This window comes from Vicugna pacos, chromosome 18 (genome assembly GCF_048564905.1).
Source record: "Vicugna pacos chromosome 18, VicPac4, whole genome shotgun sequence".
In the NCBI taxonomy this organism is placed as follows: domain Eukaryota; kingdom Metazoa; phylum Chordata; class Mammalia; order Artiodactyla; family Camelidae; genus Vicugna; species Vicugna pacos.
Window position 1 is genome coordinate 18,619,410 of NC_133004.1, and position 23,429 is coordinate 18,642,838.

The window sequence follows — 23,429 nt, forward strand, 5'->3', positions numbered from 1 at the left end:
GACATTATGCTGGCGCCTTTTGAAATGACTGCTTTATACAATCTATAGAAACAGCTGCACCCACATGGCCCTATAATTGGAAAACCTGCTGCTGTTCTAGTCAAAGCCAGCTCAGGAGACAAAAGATGGAGACGGAGGGTCAGAAGGACCCTGCAGCAGGGGCACCCAGATACGTGAGGGGGCAAGGATGAGAGGCAGTGGAACAGCAGAGATAAAGCACAGGGTTTGGATCCTGCCTCTACCACTTGCCAGCTGGGTGACCTCGCTGAGACTCAGTTTCCTCAGAAAGAAAAGAGAATGATGATGCTGACTTTGTAGGGGTGGTTATAGAGATTAAAGGGAGATAAGCTGTGTCAGGCACTTAGCACAGTGCCAGACACCACACAGTAGATTTGTTTTAGACAAGAGTAAACCACCAGGAACTTGTATTGATATTTGTACATCCATGTATACAGAAACATTATCCACAATAGCCAGAAAGTGGAAACAACCCAAATGTCCATTGACGAATGAATGGATAAACAAAATATGGTCCAGCCATATGGTGGAATATTATGCAGCCATGAAAATGAATGAAACACCAGTACATACTACAGTGTGGCTGAACCTCGAAAACATGATGCTCAGTGAAAGAAGACAGATACAAAAGGACAAATACTGTATGACTCCACTCATATGAGGTCCCTAGAGTAGTCAAAATCATAGAGACAGAAAGTAGTATGGTGGTTGCCAGGGGCTAGGGGAGGGGGAGATCGGGGAGTTACTGTTTAATGGGGACAGAATTTCAGTTTGGAAGGATGAAAAAATTGTGGAGATGGATGACTGTATAACGATGTGAATGCACTTAATGCCACTGAACTGTACACCTAAAAATTGTTAAATGGTAAGTTTTGCATTATGTATATGTTACCACAATTTTTTTTAAAAAAGAGGTAAGCCATCTTCTAGATGGTTTATAGCCCTACCAGATCATGATTTGGCTTGGGCATCATATCTGTGTTTATTTGTTTATAGTCAACACCTCCGTCTCTATGTCTGTTTTCTTCCCCGCTGGATTCCCTAGTGCCCTTGTACCACACCTGGGACACTGTAGACACCTAGCCAATATTTGCTGAATGAGGGATGGAAGAAAGGAAGGGGCAATCTGGGGGGAAGAAAACAGGAAGTTCGACCATTGTTGTGTCTATATATGGAAGAGCAGGCTGAGCAGAACAGACTCCTTTTCTCAGTGTGAGTGGGCTTCCGTCTACACCCACGGGCACACTATGGGAGGCACACAGCCTGGGGGTGACCTGTGTCTGAGTATCGCTGTTCATGTCCCCCTGTGGAGAGTGAGGTTCTGGAAGGTGCTCATGCACAGGCGAGTAAATGTCTGAGTAATTCCCCTTTGCGGTCGTGACAGCAGTGCATCCACAGCTGCTGGGCAATGAACAAGGTGCAGGGGAACAGTCTTGTCTGTTTTTCACAAGTTCCTTGTCCTGCGGCTGCAGCACAGGGGCACAGTTATCAGGGCCTGGTTACTGCTCATTCTTGCTTCTGGTCCCTTCTCATATGACAGGACCTCCCTTCGCCTGGCTGGGACCTGGTTTCCTCCTCGTGACATCATGCCATCGGAACACCTGGCTTCTCTGGCACTGGGGCAGCGAGCAGCCCATCTGCCCGGCCCGGGGACTACACAAAAACCTGCTGTGGCTTCTTACCCACTCATGGGGAGTGGGGCAGGGGAACTCTCCTTCTCTGAACATGCCCCGTGCCCACAGACCTCCGTGATCAGCTGAGACCCTGATGGTTCAGGGAAAGACAGATAGGCATTGAGGCCAGCCCCGAGCATCTTGACATTTAGTGCTATGTCAGGATCTTGATGGGAGGGAAATGCTATTTTAGATTCTCCAAGCATCCCAGGAATGCACCGGGCCTTCGGGCCTTGGCTACCTCTGCTTCCCCATGCTCCTCCCACCTCCAGGATGGAAATTCCCCCTCCAATCCACCTTCCACATGGCAGCCAGAAAATCCTCCTAAACCCCAAATCTGATCATGTCACTCCCCTGCTTAAAACCTTCCAAAGCTTCCAAAAGCCTCGAAGAAACGAACTGACCCCGCCAGCCACTTTCTAAGTCACGGGGACCCAACTAAGCCACATTTATTTCTTCAGAGAGACAAGTTCTGCCGCATGGGCCTTTGCACACGGGGCAGGGGGAGGGTGGGGAGAAGGGAGGTGCTCCCCCACCCCACCCCAGGAAGGCTCAGCCTGGCTGACTTGAAAGACCTTTGACTGGTGACCTTGGGCCCTTCTCTGTGTTCCTCTTATACTCTGTTCTTTCTTCCCCCATTACAAATCATGCTATATGGCATTGCCTGGACTCTCTCTCTCTCTCTTTCTCTCTCTCTCTCTCTCTCACACGTGCACACACACACAAACTCATACACACACACACACTACACGCTCTTTGAGGACAGGAAGGGATGTCAGGAGAACCAGGTCAAGAAGGAAGAGAACAGGACAGACTCAGTCTCCACCTTTCTGAAGCTTAATTTAATGAAAAAGACCCATATAAACAAAGAAATTAGCAAATCCCATACAAACAAGTAAGCAAGCAAATTAACAGAATAATGATGCATTTCAAAAAGCGCCAAGAATCACCTATTTTGCAACCCCTGCCCCTGGCACCATGCTCAGCATACCATGGAAATTCGATCAATATTTATGGAATGCATACTTTCGTAAATCAACACGTGCATAAAATGATGAAATCCCTCCGAAAACAGAAGGTTACTTTGCTGGGCAGTGGATCACCTCCATGCTCCTCGCCCAGATCAGAGCCCATCAGGGCCCTGTAAGCAATCCAGGGTGGAAAATGTTGCTTCCCTTAATCTGTTAGCAACAGGATCAGATGACAGGCTCCAGGGAACTAATTTAAACTCATTTAAATAAGGCCCCCTGCTGCTTTGTTAAAACTACGTCCATAACAACACTTCCAGTGGTGACTGCCGTTGGCCTGGGCTGCAAGATTTACCTTCAGAGTGCTCCTTACTAATAACCCATTTGCTAAATTACAAGCTGTTTATCAATACAAAAGTCCAGGTCTTTAAATATTTTAACACTTAATTGCTGTCTTCAGCCCTCACCTCTATAACCCCTCCTCCACATAAACAGCTGACTGCTTAGGAAATTCTATTCCCTGTCCTCTTCCTTCTTAAGGTCTGCAGAATCTGAGATGACCCGAAGCCACAGGGCCTTGAGCCCCACAGGGACCCCTGAACAGCAGACATACAAGAGGCCACCAGGTCATCCCTGAAGCCACCTCGGCCACTGGCACAGAGATGTTTACTTATCAGAACCAGAATCTGGGGTGTCTGGCTGTGAGCTCAGGCTATGGGGTCAGATTCCCCAAATTCAAATCTCTGCCTTTTACCGATGATGCCATTGACTGAGAGTTAGGGGCTGAACTGTGTCCCCTAAAAGAGCTATACTGAAGATCTAACTTCGGGTTCCTCAGAATGTGACCTCATTTGGAAATATTGTCCTTTTTTTCTTTAATTGAAGTACAGTTGATTTACAATGTTGTGTTAGTTTCTGGTGTACAGCATAGTGATTCAGTTATACATATATACATTCTTTTTCATATTCTTTTTCATTATAGCTTAGGAAACGTGGTCTTTATATAGGTAATCAAGTTAAAATGAGGTCATCAGGGAGTCCTTATAAATCCAATATGACTAGTGTCCTGATGAAAAGGGGAAATTTGGACACAGAGTCACACATGTATAGGGAATATACCATGTGAAGGTTGGAGTTATGCTGCCACAAAGGAACCCCAGAAGCTAGGAGAGAAGCCTGAAACAGATCCTTCCCCAGCGCCTTCAGAGGGAACACGACCCTGCCGGCCCCTGGATCTCGGACTTCTGGCCTCAAGAACTGGGAAGCAGTTCTAAGCCACCCAGTTGTGGTGCTTTGTTACACAGCCCTAGCAAACAAATACACAGACTAAAGGACAGTCTCCTTAATCTCTTTAAGCCTCAGTTTCCTCTTCTGCTGCAGCTGAGAATGCTATACAAGTACCTGCCTCTGAGCTGGCCTGAAGGGCTGGCTCTGCTCCCCTTTGTGAGGTCCTGATGGGGTGTAAGCATTCCAGACACAGTCCTGATGATAACTGCCCCAGTGGGACCACTTACTCAGTCCAGATGCCACCCCCAATAATTTCAGATCTGCAGCCCCAAGAAACAGCAGAGCTCATGCTTGGGAATGTAAATTCTGGATCTGAACCTCCTGCGGTTAAATCCCCACCTGCCATGTGTTCACTTGGTAGCATTGGGTAAATCCATTTATCCTTTCTGTGCCTCAGTCTCCTCATCTGTATAATGGGGCTTACTCACTGAACCCAACTCATGGGGTGGTTCTGAGAAGCACATGATTTAATATTCAAAGGGGCTCAGAACAGTGCCTGGGACCTCACAGGTGCTGTGTACGTATTTGTTAAATAAAATTTAAAATAGAATCTACCTAAATCTGCCAAGTAACCACCACCATTCACAGCAGGGGCTTCTTTGGAAGGAGTATGTCCACACAAACTTGTGTATCCGTGTTCATAGCAGTGTTATTCATAATAGCCCCCAGTGGGAAACAACCTAAATGCCCATCAACTGATGAACGGATAAACAAACGTGATCTATCCACACAACATGAATGTTACTCAGCCATAAAAAGGGACGAAGTATGATAGATGCTACAATCTGGATGAGCCTTGAAAATACTTTGCTAAGTGAGAGAAGCCGGTCATGAAAGGCTATATATTGTATGATTCCATTTATCTGAAATGTCCAAAATGGGCAAATCTATGGACAAAGAGAAGATTTGTGATTGTCTAGGGTCAGGCAGGATGGGGGAGATCAGGAGTTGATGACTAACGGGTGTTGGGTTTCTTTTGGGGGTGATGATAATGTTCTAAAACTGACAGTGGTGATGGTTGCACAACTCTGTACAGTACACTGACTTGTATTCTGTAAATGGGTGAATTGTATGGTATGTGAGTTATAGCTCAAAAAAGCTGTTAAAACAATAAATAATAGTAATAAACCTGAGTGATATTTCACAAGCATTAAACAACATGCCAGGCTCTGTCCAGGTACCCATGTCCCTTCACTTAGTCCTCTCATCAACTCTGTGAGGAACAGGGGCCTTTTTTTTTTTTTTCTCCCTTACAGAGGTACCAGGGATTGAACCTAGGACCTTGTGCGTGCTAAGCACATGCTTTACCACTGAGCTATTTCCTCCCTTCCCCAGGGGTCCTTATTACCCCCATTTCACCAATGAAGAAACTGGAGCAGGGACCCAGCCTGGAGGATCTGGCTCATAACCTCCACTCATACCAGAGAAAAGCCCAGATAACCTAGGAATCATTCACAATGGGTTATAGGCTGACCAGAGGGAGGCTCCAGGGCTCAAGTGACCACAGGCCACAGGCCACAGTCTTTGTTTTCTACACACTGGGATCTCCACCAAGACCCGCCACCTTCTGGGACCCCACATTCAAAGGGACCAGGATCCTCTCCAATCTTGGATACGCAGTTGCCTCTGTTGTCTTAATTGTTTTCCTCTGTTTAACAAGATAATACAAGCTCATTGTTCCGAGCCCAATAATATAGAATGCTGTCACGAAAGGAGAAAGCAAAGATCCCTAGAATTCCACCCTTCCGAAACAAAAATCACATCAAGGAATTTGGCCCAAGGAGAGAGACACCCATTCATTCATTAGATTAGTTACATTTTTGAAATGAAGAAGAAAAATCATTTTTTAAAAAATGTTAGGCTGGATCTAGAAAGGTTGCCTTGGCGCTATTTTATAACCCTTCCCGTGAATCCAATTTCAGTGGTTTGGTGGGTTTCTGAAGAAGCAAAGGGACACTTTGATTCTCAAGTCAGTTTTGCTAAACAGAAAAACCAAAAGGCCAGCTCGTCTGGTCACTCGGATGTGGTCAGAATAGCTGAGTTCATCTGAAACTTTCCTGGCATCTGACCCACACTGAGGGCAAGTGTTTAGCTGAGAAACAAAGACCAACATTAAGTGCAGAAAACCCCTTTTGTGCCCACACAGCGAGCAAGTTATGTTGAGTTATGCAGCTATTCTGGGGACAATGATGTTTTGTAAACAGTCGGCAAAGTGGCTTTGTGGGTGATGGTGGGGGCAGTTTGGGGCCCTTTCACCGACAAGGACTACATGGAGAGAAGGTGACATCGTATTTGAAAAATTCAATTGACAAATTAGCACAAAGCAGATAATAAACATCTGAAAAACTTTGCATCCTGATGTACCCACTAGCATTTATCCACCAACACCTAGAGACTGTCAACAGCTGGAGGAGTAAACGGAGTCCTCCTGCCTTTGATAATGGAACTTGAAGCTTACACAACGTGCTTCAGATAGTCCAACAGTCCTATTAATTAGTACAGCCTTAATTGCTACATTAGCGGGCGTGTTTTATTTTAAAGTGCAATGATTGCAATTTTTTTTTGAGAATCCTAAACATGCTAAGTTAAATTTACGTTCATGAAGCCCATGCAATAGTAAAAGTTTAGTAGTTTTCCATTCTATAGTTATTTGTCTCAGCTTCGTGGCTGTGCAGCTTTCTGGGCGCTGGATTGCCCCAGAAAGGCAGAGACAGTGTCTCTCTTCCATTGCGTGAACGAATGAATGAATGAGTCCTAGAGTCTTAGAATACGTAAGCCACCTGGAGCCTTAGACAGAGGACGATTATTTATACTTAGTCTGCTAAGTATAGACCAGGCCCTGTGCTGGGCACCTGCCACCACAACAAACACACACTATAATTACCTTCAATCCTAATTACAAACTTATGAGGTACATATAACCAATCCTATTTCATAAATAAAGAAACGGAAGCTCAGAGAAATTCAGTGACTTTCCAAAAACATATAGCCAGAGCACAGCCAGGCAACAACACGGACCAAGCAATTCTGACTGCACATCCCGAGGTCTCTTCATCATCCCCTGGTGTCCCACTTCCATTCAAGTGAAGGAAAGTCCCACGGCCACAGGCAACAATGACAATAACAGTAACAATACCAGTAATAGCATTTGGTCTCTGCCAGACCCTGTACTGGGAGCTTTACGTGTATTGACTAATTTAATCCGCAGCAGATGCCCAGATTTGGAAACTATGCAATCCTCATTTTAGAGACAAAAAGTGTAGGCTCAGAGAGGTTAAGTAACTCGTCCGAGGAAACCCAGCTTGTCAATATGACCCCAGGCCTGCTCCTGCTTCTTTTCTGACCTGGAACCATCTACACATAATAGCACAACATGCTTTTTAATCCCTTATGTGACTATAAACACATATGCAGGCAGATTCATAGAATAAGTTGGGGCAGGACATACACACACAGAGCCATCAACCTTGGATGGAAACTATGGAAGTCCTCGGATAGAAGGCTAGGATTAAGCAGCCAGGGAGATGATGAGGAGGATGGGGGTGGATTCTGATATTCCTTAACACTTTGAGTACAGTCATTTATAATACCATGTGGTGTAACAACATGGACAGATGCATTTAGTGGGCACCTAGTGTATGCCAGGCACTAAGCCAGAGGCACCAGACACTCATTTACTCCGCCCTACAACCCCATAGCATTGCCCTTCTTTTACCGGGAGCGAAGCTCCAACAGACAAAGTGATGGCATCAAGTAGGAAACACACGTCTGCCTGTGCGCAGCACCTGCCCCTCGGTGCACAGACCACTGATCCAGGAGGCCAAGGCCCTGGGAGCCAGCAAATGCTCCCAGACCCTTCCTGTCCACCCCAGCCCACTCTGGTCTCAGCTTCCTTGAAAGGATGGGAAGGGGTATGTGAGCAGAGGGAGGACACTGGGGGGTCTTGTGGTTAAACTCTCATCTCTGTAGTGCCCCGGGTGGATCTGAGCCTGGCCACAGAGCTTAAGCTCATCCCTTCACTCATCCAAGCTTCGCTTTAGTGGCAGTAAAATGAACTAATAAGAGCTATTGGAAGTGTGGGATAAATAAATAAATAAATGTGTGGAGAAAGTAAATAAATAAATGTGGGGGAATAAATAAATAAATTATGGGGGAAAATATAAATAAAAGTACAATGGGAAAATAAATAAATAAATGTATGTGTGGGAAAAATAAATAAATAAAAGTGGGGGAATAAATAAAAGCGTGGGGGGAAATAAGTTAAAATGGGGGGAAGTTATTGGGAATTACATGAAACAATGTATGTAAAGAGTTAGCACTGCAAATGCGCAGCGAATGGCTGCTGCCATCATCACCATTAGTATATATAGCATGATTACTATTATTATTATCATTACACAAAATGACAGCAGTGGCTTGGCCCCTGATATCCTTGTTTTCTGTTGAAGGAGATGTAGGCGAGAGACGAGATAAGCTTCAATGAGGAAAAGAAAAAAGACCTTGTGTTTAGTCAGTGGGCAGGGGTCCTAGAAGTTGTGGTGGAAGGTGGGATGGTGAAGCAGAGGGGTTGTAATTAGAAGTTGGACCCACCAGGTCAGCAGAGTAGCTCATTAATTCCTTCTGATCTGGGGATCTGAGGGGCTCTCTCTCCCTCCCATCATAGCTGACCTCCTGTATCCCTCCAAGTGCCCCAAGGTCAGGGGTCACTCACCGCCATGACCAGCTCGAATGGATACTTGTAGATGCGGACAGGAGACTGGTACTTCTGCACCATGTTCTTGCAGGAATACAAGCGGAAGCCACCCAGGCAGGAGTGAGCACAGAGCCTGGGTGAGAGAGACTGGTGAGGTAGCAGCTCCCTCCAAGAGAAGCAGGAATCCTGCCACTGCTCCCCCACGCAAGGGGCAGGCCCACACACTCTGGCCCCACCCACACATCTCCCCAGCCCTCAAAGCAAAGGAGGCGAGGTGATCCCCAAACTGCTTCAGGCTAGGCCCCCAACACCGACCCACTGCCCCAGAACACATTTGCTCTTCAGGAGCAATCAGTACCTTCTAACTTTCCTCCATCCCCACATCTTCACTCTGAGGGACCTGGAAACCCCCATAAAGCTACCCACATGACAACACAGACATTCGCAATTCTTACACTCCCACAGTTCACACCCACGAACCACACAGCTTGCCGCGGACGTCCTGACCCTGCAGTCCCAAGAATCACTGTACCTGCCTTCCCATTTTCCTCCAAGACACCCTGACATACACAGTCTTCACCAGATTTCACACTCACTGCCTCTATCACATGCCCACACATGCACAACTCCTCTCCCACACGGGACTGCCCTTTCACATGCACTGCGCATGCATTCAACTTTGCACAAACACCTAGTTCCCTGGAGCACGGACTTAGCCAACTCCACGCTCGCACACAATTCCCCTGAAGCTCACAGACGTCCACACACAAGCACAAACACCGATGCACACATATACACACGCTTGCACGCACACGCCCCCAGCAGCTCGGCTCACCCTCGGCCTCGGAGTCTCCTGGGACGCAGCTCCGGGACAACACGGAACTGAGCCCTCCAGGGTCCCTTACGGCCTCCTGGCCGGGAGCACAGCGCCTGGGGAGGAGTGCAAACGCGGTCACCGAGCCTGGGGCGTCCGATCCTGCACACCCTGAGACCGGGAGGGTCAGGGAGGGGCCTGCGGGACCGGAGCGATCCCTGCCAGGCAGGAGCGCTCCAGGACCCAGGACAGCGGAGATCCTGGCCTGGCCCCACCCCCGCCCAGCCACGGCCCCGCCCAGATTTACCCGGCCTTGGACTGGCCCCGCCCTGGACTGGCCCCACCCCAGTCTTAGCCCCTCCTTTCACTTTGTGCGTCCTTGTTTGACCACGCCCCCATCCCATCCCGTCCTCCAGACTGGCCACGCCTCATGCAGGCCCCGCCTACCTAGGGTCGCACCCCTAGGGCACCCAGCCTCGGGGGTGGCCAAACCCCAGGAAGATTCCGCCACAAGGCTCCACCCCCAGTGTAGCTCTGCCCTCCGGTGAACCTTTGCCCCGCCCAGCCCCTTTGCCCCAATACAGTTCACGTTGAGCCCCTTCCCTAACTCGGTCAACTTCCTCCACCTGGGCTCTGAGTCAGGTCGCTCCCCTGGCCACGTCCCAGAGCCCACTTGGTCCTGCCCCAAGCCGGGCCATGCCTCTCTCATTCACTTTGCGTGTGTTTATAGAGACCCTGCTAAACGTCAGGTCTTTTCAGGCGCTAGAGTCGTCAGTGAACAAAACAGGTAAAAATCTTACCCTTCGTGGAGTATAAGGCAAATATATGGCGCTATGTGAGACAGGGGAAAATGCTAAGGTGAAAAAAATAAACAGGGAAGGGGTTCAAAAGCGAGCAGAGGGAGGGTACGGTTAAAAATAGGGTGGACTGGGGCTCTCCTGGGAGCGTGACGTTTGCCCATTATCCTCACTTTAGCTCACAGGCAAACCCTTCCAGCCCTCCCAGGATCCCGAAGACCCAGCCTCCCTTCCATAGCCCTCCCTGCCCTCTGCCCATCTGTTCGGCCTGGAGGAGCCAAGAAGCTGGCTCTGGACACTCTTGTCATCCGTGTATTCATTCATTCGACATTTACTGAGTACCTACTATGAGCAGGACTGGGTGACTTCACCCATTTGCAAGAGGGACTCAAAAAGTAGGCATGTCTTTACGTGGCCCACAGTCCTGAGCAGGGAGACGATGAACAGGGAGACAGACAACGCTCCGTTTAGCAAATATATTGTTGCACCTCGTGGTAACCAGCCCGCTTGCTTCCTTCCTAGCATGTGTCACACTCTGTAATCATCTTATTTATTTATTCATTTTATTTATTTGTGGGTCTGACCTGGGAGACTGTGAACTCTGTGAAGGTTAGAGACTGCATCTGCCCCGCTCTGCAGGATCTTACTGGGGACCTGGCGCTCAGTGCGTTTTCTCGATTAAGGTGATCAAGGATGGAAATGGAGCGCACAGTTCCCACATCTGCCACAAGGTGGCAGCAAACAACAGCCCATGGCTCCTGGATCGTCACGAAGGGGAATTGTCGGGGGAGATGAGCCTCCAGGGATGTTTCGCTGTACCCAGGGTTCACCAAGGAAACTTCCTGGGCGTCAGTGCAGGGCGTTAGCGAGCATTCACACACCGTCGGCTGTTGTTACAGCACGAAAGGTATTGAGTTGGCATAAAGTAACCATTGAGCGGGATGTTTACTCCGGAAAGAATAGGAGGGAACAGTCTATCCCAAGCTCTCCAGCTCCTAAGACTCCCCTCGGCAGGATGCGTGTTGAAATGCAGATTCCAGGGCACCTCTCAAAGAGCCTAAGAATGTGCTCATTTAACAAGCTGGTTCTTCTAAGTGGACACGTCTGGTAGTGCTGGCTGGCAGATCGCAGGTCATTCCCAGCGCTTGGGGATCCCAGGATCTTGGAGTGAACGCCGGCCCTGGGAGGGAGGAGGTGCGCTCAGAAGCCGGGGAGGTCTGCTCATAAGAGCTCCTCCCAGATGTGGTCGTGCTCCCACTCCCATTACTCTCTTCCACCGGGGCAGAATCTTCCTGGCCACCCCTACACGTGTCTCCTTTGCCACAGAAGGTGACATCTTGGGGGAGCTGGAGCGGGCACCAGAGATGCAGGTAGAGAGGGGTCCAAGAAAAGCCAAGAGGAGCAAAGGAGAGACCCTGAGACTGCGGGGAGGCTTCAAGTCTCCCGGCTAGTCAGCGCCGCCCCTCCCACAACCGGGGAGGACACTACTGGTTGGGGGAAGGGGTGCGACAACTGCAGGGGTAGAGAGCTCAAAGTGGAAAATGGGGCTGGGGGGGGGGAGGGAGAGCCTAATTCCCTCCTTCTACAGCCAAAGAAAGAGAATTAGTAACAGCACCTGCCAGGTGCTTCCTATAACCAACACTGTTCTACTACCAATCATTCCTGCCATTTATTGAGCCCTTACTTGACACAGGCTGTACCAGGCACAGGTCTAAGGCTTTACAAACATTCACACATTAAGTCCTCGAAAATAACCTCTGTGGTGATGAAAATGTTTTGGCACTCTACAGAGACTGGTTGCACAACACTCTGAATGCACTAAATGCCACTGAGTTGTACACATTAAAATGATTAATTTTTTGTTATCTGATTATACCTAAATTAAAGCAAAACAAAAAGAAACAAAAAAAACCTTTTAAGGTGAAAACTCTGTTAATCCTCATTTTAAAGACAAAGAAACTAAGACACAGAGAGTTTAGGTAACTTGCCCTAGGTCACACAGGTACTAAGGAACTTCTTCCCCCAGGGCTGCAGCTGGAATCCCAGGAAGATGTGATTTCCCAGCCTGAGCTGCAAAAATATCCAGGCAGGAGTCCCGCGCCCGGCGTCACCATGCCCGAGTGCCCCAAGTGCGACAAGGAGGTGTACTTTGCTGAGCGGGTGACCTCCCTCGGAAAGAATTGGCATCGGCCTTGCCTGAAGCGTGAGAAATGTGGAAAGACGCTGACCTCAGGGGGTCACGCCGAGCATGAAGGCAAGCCCTATCGCAACCACCCCTGCTATGCTGCCATGTTCGGACCCAAAGGCTTTGGGCGTGGTGGAGCTGAGAGTCACACTTTCAAGTGAACCCAGGTTTTGGAGATCCCATCCCTGGCTGCCCGCTGGGCCGCTGCCCCTCCAGGCTGAAGGGAGGCCTTCCCCACAAGCACCTGGGTCTCCCCTGTAGACCCCTATGCCCTCAATAAACCCGGACTCCTGGAAAAAAAAAAAATATCCAGGCAGGCATCCTGGCTCGGGACTGAGGTACCAAAAAGATGAGCTGTCTCCATGGGAACATTAGGGGCATGAAGTCAGTCTCAGGGGCAGGACCTTCATCCTCTATCTGCTGCTTCCTACCCGCCCTGCAGGAATGACCAAGCCACAGCTGCCTTTTGGTAAGTGGGTTTGGAAGACTCCAGAAACCACCCCACATCTTTGAATATCTCCCTTGCAAATGGACCATTACCACAGGAAATTCAGCCATTAGAAATGCATTTATTTGAGTAAAACACTGGGCCTAATCCAAGCACAGATGCCCCTGGAAGGCAGCCTGCAGGGAAATGTCCTCAGTTGGAAAGCTCAGTGTGACACTGTTAAGGTAAGGAGGGGGATGGGAGTGAGAAGGTCCAGGGGTCTAGACCCTGGTGGGGGTACAAGTGGCCCTTGATCTGGGCCCTAGAATGCATAAAGGCCCTGGGAAGGCACTGAAGCTAGAGAGAGTGGGGCATTTTTTATTGTGATAAAACACACATAATATAAAAGTTACCAGTTTTAACCACTTTTAAGTGTACAATTCAGTAGCTTTTAATATATTCACAGAGTTGTGCATCCATCACCACTGCCTACTTCCAGAACATTTTCATCACCCAGAAAGAAAACTAGTACCCATCAAGCAGTCACTTCTTCCTCCCTCTCCCAACCCCGACAACCCTCATTCTGCTTTCTGCACCACATCTCATTTGTCCCAGGGCCTGCTTCTAATCGTGCTCCTTCTTCCTCCTCCTAAGAGTGGAGCTCAGAGACCTCCTAGATTTTGGGAACCTTAAGGGCCAACAGGGTCATTGGCAAGGTGAGCATGCTGTAGCCTGCACAACTCTATGCAGTGGTCCTGGTCATTGGGCAGCTTGGATTCAGTGGATGCTGAGTCTGTGGGAGTCTGACTCAGAAGGTTGCACAGCCAGGCCCCACCCACCCCCATCCCACCCCCAAGTCCAGTCACTTACACACACACACACACAACACACGCATGATTTGGGATTCCACCAGGCACTGAATGTGGAGTCAGTGTCCAAAGGTGAGTAAAAGCCTCTGAGCCCCAGGAGTTCTCAGCGAGGAGGGGAGGGAACAAGAGCAAAGGTAAGATGCCCCAGAGTAAGGGGCTGAATGGCAAAGTGGTGAGTGCTGGAGTCAGGTCAGCCTGCGTGTGAGTTTTGGCCCTGCCACCTTCCAGCATCCTTGCAGTGTATGTGGCTGCAGTGTCTCCCTTAAAATGGGGGTGACGTGGAAATTATTCCACCTTAAAAAAGATTCATCATGGTTGAACCTTCAAGATACGCTCAGTGAAAGAAGCCAGACACAGAAGGACGAATGTTGTGACATCCCACTCATACGCAGTACCTAAGTCATCAAGTTCACAGAGACAGGAAGTGGAAAGGTGGCTGCCAGGGGCAGGGGGAGTTAATGTTTAGTGGGTGCAGTTTCAGTTTGCAAGAGGAAAAAGTTGTGGATGGTGGTGATGGTTGCACAACAACGTGAGTGTACTTAATGCCCCCTACTCTCCAACCTCTGCCCATGACCTTCCTGGGGCCCAAAGTCACCTTGATGACTGAGGACGAGGTCCCCTGGGGGGCAGTAAGAAGGAACCCTCGTGTACGAGCTTCCCACTGCTGCTGTAACCGATTACCACACACTTAGTGGCTTAAAAAACAACACAAATTTATCATCATACAGCTGTGGAGGTCAGAACCTGAAATCAGTCTCACTGGGCTACAGCCCAGGTCTCCACAGAGTTAGCTGCTTCTGGAGGCTCTGAAGGAAGACTCCATTTCCTTCCCTTTTCCAGCTCCTAGAGGCTGGGTTCCTTGGCTTGTGGCCCCTTCCTCCACCCTTAAACCGCATCACTCCATCTCTCTTCATTGGGGCATCCCATGGCCTTCTTTTCTGGTGTGTCCTTGTCTCCAATCTCTTTCTGCCTTTCTCTTATAATGACCCCTATCGTTGGATGCAGGGCTCACTCTAAATCCAGGATGACCTCTTTTGTTTAAGTACATCTAATAGACTCTATTCCCAAATAAATTCACATTCCCAGGTTTCAGGGAGTTAGTTCTTGGACTTGTCTTCTTTGGGGGGCCACCATCAGCCCACTGCGGGGCCCAGCTTGCGACTGCACTCTGGGTTGGCTTGCCTCCCCTGGTGTGCACTTCCCATCCCCTGCCCCTGTGACCTGAGGTCACTGCCAAAGGCAAAGATCCTGCACTCAAGCTCTGCATTCAGGGGGACCTGGGCCAGGACAGCTATGGCCTCCGACTCCTCTGGGTTGAAGGCAGGACGTGTCACTATTGCCTTTCAGCAGATCAGTTGTGATGCCAGCCCCCCATGTGAGTCCGAATAGTACCGGGGAGTAGGGACGGGCAGAGGGAGAGTCAGGGCTGCAGTGCAGTGGTCAGAGGTCCAGGAGGGATGAAGGAGGCTGGACCACGACGCTGCAGCCGGGACTCCAACATCCAGAGGTCAGCTTGGGTCCTGACTCTGCCCACCAAGCTGGGGTCAGACCAAGGAGTCTGGCAGGTTGAGTTGGGGGCAGCCACAGGCACCAAAAGCTAAGCTTGGCCTCGTCAATAGACCCCCAGGGACCCTACCCCCCAGCTCAGTCCCTGAGGCCCTGGCTGCCCAGCCAGCACCATCCCCAAGCTTCCCCTGCCTTGGGGAGAGGCCAGGGTTCTAGGTCGTCCACTTCTCCATTCCTGGGCCCAGGCTGACTCTCTGGAGCTACCCAGTGTGCTAATTAAATTAATTAAATGGATCTGAACATGTCATCTACTTATATAAATAATAAATATACTCTAAACAGCAAAATGAAACAGCCCGCTTCACAAGCCACATTTCAAGTGTTCAGTGGCTATGTGTGGCTCGTGCCTCCTTCAAAATACGGACCATTTCTATCATTGCAGGAAGTTCTGTGGGACAGGGCTGTTTCGAGTCATCCTTGGACCAGCAGAGGCTGGGCCCTGTCTCGGGAACAGGATGAGCTGGGAGGGAGTGAAGCAGGGACCCCAGGGCCAGGAGGCGGGGGTGTTTGTCCAGAGGTGACTGGCGTTGACTCATCAGTTCCAAGTCCTGGGCCCGGGTGAGGGATTAAGCCAGAGCTGGTGACCGGAGGGTGGCCTGGGAGGGCAGCCCGAGGTGGCTTGGCCTCCTGGGTCCAGGGCAGGAATGTTTGACCTCAGCAGAGAGAGTGGACAAAGGGCCCAGGCAGGCCCAGACCCAGGTAGACCGGCAGAAGGGCAAACTGGCCAAATTAGGGGCAGCTCTACTTTAAATCACAAATGGCAAGAATACAGCACCGACTGCTTCTCTTACTACACGCTGGGCTTTCCTCGCTGTGAGACCTGCGCACTCCTCGCCTTCCTGACCCCGGTCCACCTTTCCAGAGCAAGGCCGTTTCGTCGTTCATCAGCCGCTGCCCCACTGATGGGCATTTAGGTCATTTCATTTCTTTAAATGTGGTCGTCCGCTTGCTTTTCTATCGCTTTCCCTTCCCAGACTGGGGGCTGCAGGCCGTATCTGGCTAGCTGCTGGGTCCACAGGGTGGGGCATACAGTAGGTGGTCCATAAATGGATGGTGAATGTGTGGGAGGCACTGTGGGGGCAAGAGGTCATGATCCTCCCCTTGGGGCCAGGGGAGCCTGATTCCCGTGGAAATATCAGTGACTCTTGGGAGGGAAGGAAGATGATGAAGGAACCCGGGGTCCCTGCCAGCAAGGGTCTCCCCCCTCTTCCTTGCCAGGACTCCAGCCACCCTCAGTCTGGGGTCTGGCCACTTTCCTCACAGTGTCCCCAGTCCTCCCTCTCCGTGACTTTGTCTGCCTGGGGTGCTCTGTCCTTGGGGTCATAGGAGCCATGCCACCACCCACACAGGAACTTCACCCCAGTCCTCTGCCACCAACTCTCTGAGGGCAGGAACCTGTATCCATTGTGCTTACCTTCTATCCTGTTTGCCTAGAACAGGACTTGTCACATAGTAGATGCTCAATAAATATTGGATGAATGAACGAATGATTCCCTTCTCTTCCACCATGGTTCTGACTCAGGACCTGCTAGGCCGTGGTTGGTCCTCCTCTGGGGACCTTCCCTGGGACCACCACGGTGCCTTGACCCTCTTGTTCATTCATTCATTCACTCAACATGACCCTGGGCACCTACTCTGTGCCATCCACTGGTGGTGGAGGTGGGGACAAGCGTGCTGGCTCAGAGAGCAGAGTTTAAATCCTGAGGCCCCTCCTGACCCCTTTGAGCAAGCGCTGAATGTCTTGGAGCTTCTGCTTCCACATCTGAAAAATGGGAAGAAGGGGGCCAGTTTGTCATCTTTGCTCTGGTGATGGTTCCACCATTGGGTGCTTGTGTCAAAACTCATCAGATGGTAGACTTTAAATATGTGCACTTTGTTGTATGTCTATCACCCGTCAGTGAGGCTGGAAATCACAGGGCCAACTCCCCAGGCCGAGCACTAAGCCCAGGGCCTGGCTTAGAGTAAACGCTCAACAATAGTTGTTATTTTCTGTTATTATTACATGTCTTACTTCACTGAATTCTTTTAAGACCCTAAGGAGCTGGTGCCGGAGTGTGCCCATTTTGCAGGTGGAGAAACCAAGGTTTAGAGAGTTGAAGACATTTTCCCAGGGTCACATAGCTAGGAGATGGAGGAGCTGGGATGTGACATCTTAGCTCACTGGTTCTTATTCATTTTACAAATGGAGAAATTGAGGTTCAGAGAGGTTAAGCCACCTGCCTAAGATTACATAGCTGGGTGCATGGAAGAGCCAGGATTTCAATTGGGGTTGGTTTCAAGCTAAAATTTGATTTGATTCTGCGTTCTGTCCCCTGTGGCCTGGACTGTCCATCACTCAGGCCCCCAAGCTCAGGAGGGAATGGGCTCCTGACCTCTTGACTGGGCCATCCCATCCCCAGGGGCTGTCACACACTGGCCCCAGAAATGTAGCCCCTGGGGCAGCGTGAGCCCTGGCAGGTGGGGTGGGAGGAAGTAGGCTTGGCTGTGGTGAGGGGAGTTCTGCGGTTGGGTGGCTGGTCCTGCAGGGATCCCAGCCCCACCCAGAGCCTCTCTCTGCCCTGACAGCCTGACCTCCTCACTGGGTGGTTCTTACCGCCTGATCTGAGAGGCACAGGGACAGGCTTGAAACGAGGTGTCCAGAGACGTGGAGTAGGCTATGCTGGAAAGCCATGCAAGGTTCAAGATGAGGCCCAGATCTGCAAGATGGGGTGAAGGGGCGGTAGGGCCACAGTGGATGCCAATTCGTGAGTGAGGCCAGGTCCCAGGGGCCTCCTGCTGAGCAGAGGGTTAAACCCTCTGTGACTGGGTCCTGGGGTGAGGCCAGGGTAGCCAGGGGTACTGGGGGCTCAAAGTAGCCACTGTTCAACCACTGGTCAGGAACTGTTTCAGTATGTTGACAGCAGACTGCTGGACAGATGCACACCTGCATCCAGAGAGTCTGGCAGGGGAGTTATCCCAGCAGTAGCTCCCTGGGGGGTGGGCAGCGGGCTGGGGCTGTCTGGCAGGCAGTGGGGAGGTGACCAGGATGGGGCAGCCAGCCAGGGACCCCAGGCAGGTGGGGCCCTGAGGCACATTCTCAGGGCATGACTCAGGGGCAGGCAGAGTGGATGACTCACCATGGACCCTCTCCTGTCCTTACTGCCGAGGCCCAGCCTCTCCTCTGGTCCCAGGGAGGCTGTGGGGAGCTCAGCAGGCCCCCAGCTCAGGGCTGAGTGTAAGCGCATCTGGGCTGGAGGGCCAACAGGATTTTCCATCCCTTGCATTGTTCTGTAAGAAAAGTAAATATATGTTACAAAACACGGGGTGAAACTGGGCCAGCCCCCTCCTGTCCCCTCAAAGAGTGAGGAGTAGAAGGACCTCCATGCCAGGTGGTCTGCACACATCACAGAGCACTAGCTCTTCCCCATTTTACAGATGGGGAAACCAAGGTTCAGAGAGGTTAAGCCACCTATCCAAGGTCACACAGCTGGATGTGGCAGAACCAGGATTCAAACCTAGGTTGCCCTCAAGCTACAGCCTATGGGCTCTTCCCAGGCAGCTGTAGACCAGGCCCTGAGCCTGTGTTCCATCTCCTTCTGTTCACAGCTGTGTTTCTCAGGGTGGCCCAGAAACCCACATGTTTCAGCATCCCAGAGGGTATGTGTTTGTTAACATGCAGATTCCGGGGCCCTATGCAGACTCACTCAACCATAATCTCAGAGGAGGGACCCTGGAATCTGCATTTTAAAATGCTTCCCAGGTGGGAGTGAGGCCTTACAGCTGGAGATGGGAAATGCGCTGCCCACAGGAGGGCAGGCCAGGCCTCCGCCCTGGCAGAAGGCTCTGCAGTAAGGAACAGGCCTTCTTGTTTCAAACTGGCTGGTTCACAGAAACACCAGAGCCAGCAGCCAGCAAGGGAGTGAGACAGTGCCTCTCCAGCTGCTGGGGAAATAATGACAGCAAACAGGGAGGGTGTGGGTGACCCTTTGGAAGGTGCTGGCCTCCTGGGAGCTGGCAGCCTGGCCCAGCTGCCAAGAGCGGACAGGATTCAGGGGCCAAAGGTGGCCTGGTTGCCAGGGATCTGGATGGCCCCATCAAAGAAACCCCAGGAAAGCAAATACCCTCCCCAAGTCCCCAGCCCACGTCACAAGCAGAGCGGATGAGTCACTTGGCATAAGAGGGCTCCGTGGAACCAAACAAATCCGATCTGCCCAGAGGAGGATGTGCGGGGCCAGAACACAGCTCCCACCCCATCCGGCCGGCCCACAGAGTGTCGTGCACATGTGTATGCACATGTGCACACACACACGCATGCACGCACAGCCACACCAGCTTGGAACCCAGATTTTAGAGAATGGAGGAAGGAGGGTTGTGAAGCACAACTTGAATTCCTCCTCAAATCTGCTAATTCTTCCCAAAGCAATTGGGCCAGGCCAGGCTGAGTCAGCAGGATTCCCTGCTGCCTCCTGAGCCCAGGAGGGTGGAACTGGGTGGGAGTCCAAGAGCGTGGGGCTGGAGCAGGCTAACCCAGCAACTAGCCTCAGAACCCTTCCCTAGAAAATGAGATAAGAAAGCCTCTTCCCAGGTGGCAGTCCTTGGGGGGCGTCAATCAGCTGAGGCATGCTGGGCACATGCCATGTTGCTTGGCATGGAGCCAGCCCTCAATAAATAAGAAATGGCAATAATATCACCAGTGTCACAGCTGGTACTCAGCAGCTGAGCTATAAGTCTGCTAACGTAAAGGCCCCTAGTTTGGCTCCCTCCTCAAAGCCAGACTTTGGGGAGGTGTGGGGAACGGAGACTTAAAAGTTGGGAGAAGTCCACAGCTCTGACATAGTTTGGAGTTCCTGTACTTGCTTATAACCCTCAGCCCACAGGCATTGAGCCTCCAGCTACAGGTGTAACCCCCTCCTTTTTGTGGAGCCCTCACTAAGTGCTGGGGGAGGGGGCATGCTGTTGTGCCCATTTCACAGATGAGGAGAACTGAGGCTCAGAGAGACAAAATGACTTGCCAAGCTGCTCACACAGCTGAAAGAGACTGAACAAGGACTCCACCCAAGCCTGGGGGGAGTTAAGAGGGGGAATCTGTTCCCCTTCCTCCCCATCTTTGGAGTCCTGATAAGGCTCTTCTTCCCAGAGTAATCCCAGTAGGCTTTGTAGTGTTGGATCTTTGTCTCTGATCTTAGACTATCAGCAACTTGAAGGTAGAGCAGCTTCCTTGTTCAGCATGGGTTCTAGTTTACCCAAATGCCGTATCTTCCATAATCCTTATCAACCAGTATCTTTCAGTCCAGTAAGAAAGTCCAACAAATAAGGAGGTTGGTACCACAGAGTATGGTGGGTGCTGACAGCAGGGCATGAAGTGGAGAGAGGCCAAGGGAGAGGGCAGCAGGGAAGGCTCTGGGAAGAGGGAAAGCCAGGCGTGGGTCATTTTGAAACAGGTTTTTAAAAAGTAACTGGAGGAGGGTTAGTATAGCCCAGTGGCAGAGCATATGCTTAGCATGTGCTGGGTCCTGGGTTCAATCCTCAGGATTTCTGCTAAAAAAAAAAAAAAAAAGTACAGCATGAAAAACTCTTAAACAAAAAAGTAACTGGAAAAGGCTATTGAAAAAACAATCCAAGCACATATAAAAATAATATCCAAAGGAAATTTTTTAAAAATAAAATAAAATCCAAACACTATAAAAGAGCATACAATGAAAATTCAGATTTCTCTCCTGAGGGGACTCCTGGCTAACAGTTTCTTGTGGATCCTTCCAGAAGTTTTCTGTGCATATACACGCACATGCTCCCTGCTTCTCCCTTGCACTCTGCTTCTGGTGCCTGACGCTGCCTTCCACATCGTGCTCTTTTCCAGCTACGTGGTCTTCCCGGTGTAGATGCGCCCTGAGTTATTTAACCTCCTGAACCCAGTCCCAGTGGCCATCAGGTTGTTCTCAGGGCCTCCTCCCTGGTAACAGTGCTGCCGTGAACATCTCCCAAGGTAAGTTTAGCCTCCGAGGGAAATGTAATAGGGACAAGTAAGGAAAGGGTTTCCAGGAAGAGTTGTGCCATAAAACAGGGGAATGGACAATGTTCCCTTCTAAGCCCCTTCTGTGACCCACCTGGAGTGCAGGAAGGGGTCCTAGGTGAGCAAGCTCTGTGCTCAGTTCAGGCTTCTGCAAACCCCAGGTAGCACCCCCCACATGCATTCTGAAGCCTTGGCTCCTCCCTGACACCTGCTTCCCATGTTGGCCAGCTGGACTTGCAGTCTCCAGTTGGCCACCAGGCCCCATTCTAACCTCAGACTTGGGAAGGGAAGTCACTTCAGGATGGAGGGAATTGCTCAAGCTCTCAGCTGCCTCATGGGGAACTCCCCACCTTGGTGGAGCACCTGAGAGAGGAGCCAGGCAAAGCCAAGTTCAGAGGGGAAAGAGGGGTTAGGTTTGGCTGGAAGATCTGCTCAGGGCTCCCAACCTGAGCAGCTACGGGGCTACAGGCAGGATCCCTCACTCTTGGCTTCTCACAGAGAGGCCAGGGACCACCAGGGTGACTTGCCAAAAGTTCAATTCCTAGGACCCTTCCTACACTCCCTAGTCAGGAGCCAGGATGCCGGTGAGGGGGGTCCAGAGCCCTGGAATCTGCATTTTACAAACTCCTCTGGGGAGCCTAATGCACAGCTGCTAAGCTGCTGCACCCCCTGGGGTCCTTTTCCTTTTAAGGTCTCCAGACACTTTTGAAAAGTTAACAATTGGAAGTCATCAGTTTTTTATATTATTATTAATATGTCTTTCCCCCTCCCTTAAGAGAAAGACTGCTGTTTTTGGGGTTTTCCCTTTTCTCACCAATGTAGCAGAACCAGGCAGCCAAGATTGCTAGAGTAGTCATATCTGTTGAAAGAGTGAGTGGATGAACCAATTGAAACTGATAGATGCTCCCCCAGAAAAAATGCACATATGGACACACACATTTTGAAAGCAACTGTAAGAGGAGCCACAGACCCCCCTTAAGCCCACCTGCAGATGCCCCCTTAAAATAAGGTTTTCCTAGAGTCTTTGTAACCCTTAAACACTGAAATCCTTTGGTGGCAGGGACAATAGATGGTCTAAAGGACACTGTTCTCAGATGCTCTGGGGTCTGGGGTGGGAAAAGTCTGTAGGAATCCACTTCCCCACCGACCTCCTTATTCTATTAAAAAAAAAAAAAAAAGCTAGGGAAGGGACTGGCCTGAGGACTCTGAATACCCAGTGAGGGACCCTTCCTTCCTCCTCTGCAGACCTCATCACTCCCCATCTGAGCCATAATAGCCCTTTGGCCATAATTTATCTCTGATGCCTTCTGACATCTTCCCACTGTGTTCTCCCCCTTCCCAGCTGGGCTCAGAATTCCCAGTGCTCTCTAGAGTGGCGCTAAAGTCTCCCGGTTGTCAGGACCCTACTTGGGCTCGCCGTCAGACTCTACTCTCTCCAACTGCAGCCTTTTCCACAGGCGCACAGCACCAGGGCCACGGTCTAACCTGGCCTCCTGCTGGCACAGAGAACTTAGCACATTCGGCACATGCTAAGTAAGTGCTTTGTGTGATTACCTACAGGAATCTCCTCAGAACCCTATGGGATGGGCCTGTTGTTATCACTGTTTGACAAATAAGGAAACTGAGGCTGGAAGCAGCAAGAAGCCTTGCCAAGGAGTCAACTGACCGTTGCGGCAGCAGGATTTGAACTCATGCAGTTGCGCTCCAGAGCTCCCTTTTCTCAATTGCCTTCAACGGATGCTACCACCTGAAAGTAATTCACTAGCTATCAGGGGCACAGAGACCAGTCCGATCTCTGCCACACCTGCCTGGGGGGCCCACCTGGGTGTCAGCCGAAGAAAGGGGAGCCCTGATGCCCAAGAGAGGCAGCGGAGAGCCAGGTGACGGCCCTCAGCCAGGGGGCGCGCCAGGCCAAGGGTCGGGGTGAGGAGGGTGCTGGGCGTGCTCGGGAAAGCGGCCAGTGCGCCCCAGCCCGCGAGTGTCCCGGCTGTGGTGTGGGTGTTGTCCCGGCAGGACCGGGTGCCTCACCTCCAGCCCGAGCCGGATCCCCTACTCATTCCGCGGAGCCAAGGGTGGGCGCCCGGCGCGCCTGGAAGTCCCGCCCACCCGGAGCCCCGCCTCCGGGAAGGTAAGCACCACCCTC

The 23,429-nt window shown here is 50.9% G+C and overlaps 2 protein-coding genes and 1 long non-coding RNA gene across 4 annotated transcripts in view; 1 reads left to right on the top strand and 2 right to left on the bottom strand.

Moving 5' to 3' along the window:
- Positions 1–9,683, bottom strand: part of SEC14L5 (SEC14 like lipid binding 5) — a 36,824-nt gene extending 27,141 nt beyond the window's left edge. The window contains exons 1-2 of the mRNA XM_006204213.4: positions 9,475–9,683; positions 8,658–8,772 (exon numbers count right to left, since the gene is read on the bottom strand). Coding sequence (XP_006204275.1) covers positions 8,658–8,720 — 63 coding nt within the window. The 5' untranslated portion in view covers positions 8,721–8,772; positions 9,475–9,683. The remainder of the gene's footprint in view (positions 1–8,657; positions 8,773–9,474) is intronic.
- A 2,666-nt stretch (positions 9,684–12,349) lies between these two features.
- LOC102530971 (cysteine-rich protein 1) lies at positions 12,350–12,740 on the top strand. Its single transcript, XM_006204214.3, has one exon. It carries the CDS (start codon positions 12,363–12,365, stop codon positions 12,594–12,596), a length of 234 nt encoding a protein of 77 aa, XP_006204276.1. The 5' UTR covers positions 12,350–12,362; the 3' UTR covers positions 12,597–12,740.
- Positions 12,741–16,651: 3,911 nt separating this feature from the next.
- Positions 16,652–23,380, bottom strand: LOC140686918 (uncharacterized). 2 transcript variants are annotated; one of them, XR_012060924.1, is made up of 4 exons: positions 23,315–23,380; positions 18,414–18,564; positions 17,891–17,993; positions 16,652–17,059 (listed from the first exon to the last, which is right to left on the bottom strand). It is a non-coding gene; the product is annotated as an uncharacterized lncRNA (long non-coding RNA). The 2 variants fall into 2 exon arrangements; XR_012060925.1 differs by lacking the exon at positions 23,315–23,380 and adding an exon at positions 22,101–22,147.
- Positions 23,381–23,429: the final 49 nt, after the last annotated feature.

Coding starts and splice junctions, on each gene's coding strand:
- LOC102530971 (XM_006204214.3), top strand. CDS start 12,363: ATGCCCGAGTGCCCCAAGTGCGACAAGGAGGTGTACTTTGCTGAGCGG.